The sequence below is a fragment of the Sinocyclocheilus grahami genome, unplaced genomic scaffold, assembly GCF_001515645.1.
Source record: "Sinocyclocheilus grahami isolate Dianchi unplaced genomic scaffold, SAMN03320097.WGS_v1.1 scaffold5142.1, whole genome shotgun sequence".
Lineage (NCBI taxonomy): Eukaryota > Metazoa > Chordata > Actinopteri > Cypriniformes > Cyprinidae > Sinocyclocheilus > Sinocyclocheilus grahami.
The window spans coordinates 6,043-9,295 of NW_015509908.1; the positions used below are offsets into that span (position 1 = coordinate 6,043).

The window sequence follows — 3,253 nt, forward strand, 5'->3', positions numbered from 1 at the left end:
TTTGTGGACCATCTAACCATCTTAACCTGGCTTCAGTAGTTTTTCTAACAATGCAAGTGTATCTGCTTTGTGTGCAGGTCTTTAATATCTGCTTCATCATGGAGAAGCAAGCAGCAAACTCTCTCTGGAAATCTTGAGGTAATAAGCAAAGGGGAGGAAGAGAAGGAAACAACAAAGTTAGCAGGCGAGCGAAGGGAAACCATAATGAGCCGCTTTCCTTCGAGTAATAGAGGAGAAAACCTAATGCACACGCCAGCGAGAGAAGCACGCAGACCATTAGAGACACGCAGGAGGCTTGAGAGAGAAAGAGCGACTGATAGCGGATTGTGTGTAATGTGGCTGAGCTGTCGACATGAGAGTGAAGAGCTCTCAGTCATGACAGAGTCATTCGGCTGAAATTAGCTGAAGCGGTTCAACAGCGACGAGAAGAGCACTTTGTCTGAATGTCATTTTCCCAACAAAACACCCATTCTATGAAGTAATAATGAACATCTGATTCCATAGTGTCTGAATGCATAATGATGCTCCGTTAATTAAATACAAGGCAGATTAAACAAGCTGATCTGCTCAAACTTAAAAAAAAAGATGCAATGACAATCAAAACACAAAAAGATGAAACAATTCAACTTCAGCTTCAGTAATTGCTTTCTATTTTACCTTTCATCAAAACATCAAATGTTTGCTAATTGGAGTAGCTGGCAAACTTGCTTTGATTTTGTTAATTGGGCTTTAGTAACGAGCAAGGTTTTGTGCTTTAGTTATTAAGACGTCAATTGGCTGCAGAAGAAAACGGCTAAATTGCGTAAAGCATGGTGTAAAACGGTTGAAATGTTTTGACATTTGCATCTGACACTCACCACTCCACAATCACTGGGTGCAGCAGGGAATTATTCACCTGAAACCTGCAGAAGAGAAGGAAAAACATCATCAACAATGTCTCACAATACAGACAGTCTGCTATTGTTTTAGTATCTGAATCCTCCTTTTGTCAATGTTTTGTCAAGGCTTTAGAACAGATGACAATTGTGTTGATATTTTTTATTCAATACAATGACATTCAACATTTTTTAAATACTTTCTGATGCATAAATGAATGAATATCTAATATTTAGAACTATTTCTCATTAGGATCAGAGTCTTTTCATGCATCAGTCTAAACGGGTGGGTCGTTTTATCCGAGCACAGAGAGGACGCGTGTGCTACTTTCCCTGGAATGAGTTTTAGGAACAGAGCTCTGAATAATGGATGAAACTCACTGGCTGATGCCTTCAAAGGACGCTTCGCGACAGGTGCTGCCGCTATCGGTGTTCACTCCCCGCTACACACACACACACAGAAACAGACATTAAACCTACTCAATGTCCCATTATCCAAAAAGAATAGAACAGAACTAAAATCACATCTAGGCCAGATGTCTGAACATCTAAATTTACCAAAAACCCTAACTGAGAGAGTCTTATGAAAACATGACCAGGTCACTATTCACCCCAAAGTGTAAAAACAAAAATAATAAAATAATAAAAAGTTATGTTTACTATTATTCATTTATTAATAAATTATTATTATTATTATTACTATTATTATTATTATTAAATAACTAATAATACAAGTGTTTACTATTAATATGATATGTTTACTATTTATTTATTATCAGTGTTATTATTATTATTATTAAATAACTAAATAATATTAATAATAAAATCAATGCATTGTGTACTATTAATTATTTATTAAAAGCTATTTAATAATAATAGTAGCAATAAACTATTAATAAATAATAGTAAAATAGCAAAAATGTATTGATTTTATTATTATTATTATTAAATAACTAATATTAAAAAAATAATAAAATCAATAAGTTATTTTTACTATTTATTTATTATTAACCGGTTGTTGTTATTATTAAATAAATAAAATAGCAATAATAATAATAATATATTTACTTTTTATTATTATATATGGTACTATTTCAATTATATATTTTCTCTTTAATTAAAAAATATAATGTCTAACAGAGACATCAATAACAACAATTTATATATACATTTACATTTTTATTTACACTGAATTAATGTTTTATACATACACATATTTATATATTTAATAAAATATATTTTATTTTGCATTAATAATATATTAAAATAAAAATGTATATTGTGTTAAATGTATACTATGTACATTACAATGAATGTACAGTATATAATAATAATAATAATAATAATAATAATAATAATAATAATAATAATAATAATAATAATAATAATAATAATAATAATAATAATAATAATAATAATAATAATAATAATAATAATAATAATACTACATGTATACATAATTAAATTGCTATGTTATTTTTTTTATTTATACTTTTTTTATTTATACCATAGTCCAAATATCACTACAAGACAAGGTTGGCATCTTGAAAGACTTTACATAAAGTAAATGAGAAAGCTCTTACCAGTGTGAGCAGGACACTCGGCTTCATTTTAGTCAGCACATCAGCAATCTGTGGAGAAAAGCTTTCATTAGAGCGGATCATTTAAGCGGAATATCACTGGCTTTGCAGGAATATCAGTGAAAATCCCCGGACGCCGCTGACAGGTGCACTAATGAACGACAGAAATGGCCTTGGAGGAGAGATTTCTTATGAAAAGCAGATCCAGCGGTGGCGGCAGACAGACAGACAGCGTAAATGTCAACCGAAGAGAGAATGAATCACCAATAATCTGCACGAACAGAACGAGCAAAGGATTGTGGGAAGGAACACCTGAGCTGTCTTATGTGCTCCCAGGAGTGGATAAGCAGCATTTTAAACCCGCAGGACGAATCAAGCGCAGACTATTTCACCTCAGGGCAGATTTCGGAGCAGAATCCACATTTCTGTCTGATACTTCATCCAACAGAAATCCATACAGACGACACCAGCGCTGAATGCTAAAGCGATAGTCGGTCAGTATTTACTCAGCCTCATGTTAGTGCACACCTGTATGCAACAGAACATTGTTGAACATCTTTTGTTCATGCAGAAGCGTCAGGATCTATTATCATATTCTAATAGAGCTGTCAGGAAAACAGATTGAGTTGTGACGACAGTCTGAGGAGTAAATGAAGCTTTCGGCGTCCTGAACGAATGAACCCAGCGAGAACATCAGATTAATGCGGTGCGGGAGCCGTGTGCTTAAAGGCCCTTATCCACAAATTACAAACACGCCGCGAGCCCAACGACAGACAGCACTGACACCCTGACCACATC

At 33.6% G+C, this 3,253-nt stretch overlaps 1 protein-coding gene across 1 annotated transcript in view; it reads right to left on the reverse strand.

Annotated features, from left to right (window-relative positions):
* LOC107577107 (xaa-Pro dipeptidase-like) overlaps window positions 1-2,555 on the reverse strand; it is a gene marked incomplete at its 3' end in the record, with an annotated part of 7,262 nt that extends 4,707 nt beyond the window's left edge. The window contains exons 1-3 of the mRNA XM_016263219.1: window positions 2,459-2,555; window positions 1,257-1,318; window positions 858-902 (exon numbers count right to left, since the gene is read on the reverse strand). Of these exons, the coding sequence (XP_016118705.1) occupies window positions 858-902; window positions 1,257-1,318; window positions 2,459-2,539 (188 nt within the window). The remainder of the gene's footprint in view (window positions 1-857; window positions 903-1,256; window positions 1,319-2,458) is intronic.
* Window positions 2,556-3,253: the final 698 nt, after the last annotated feature.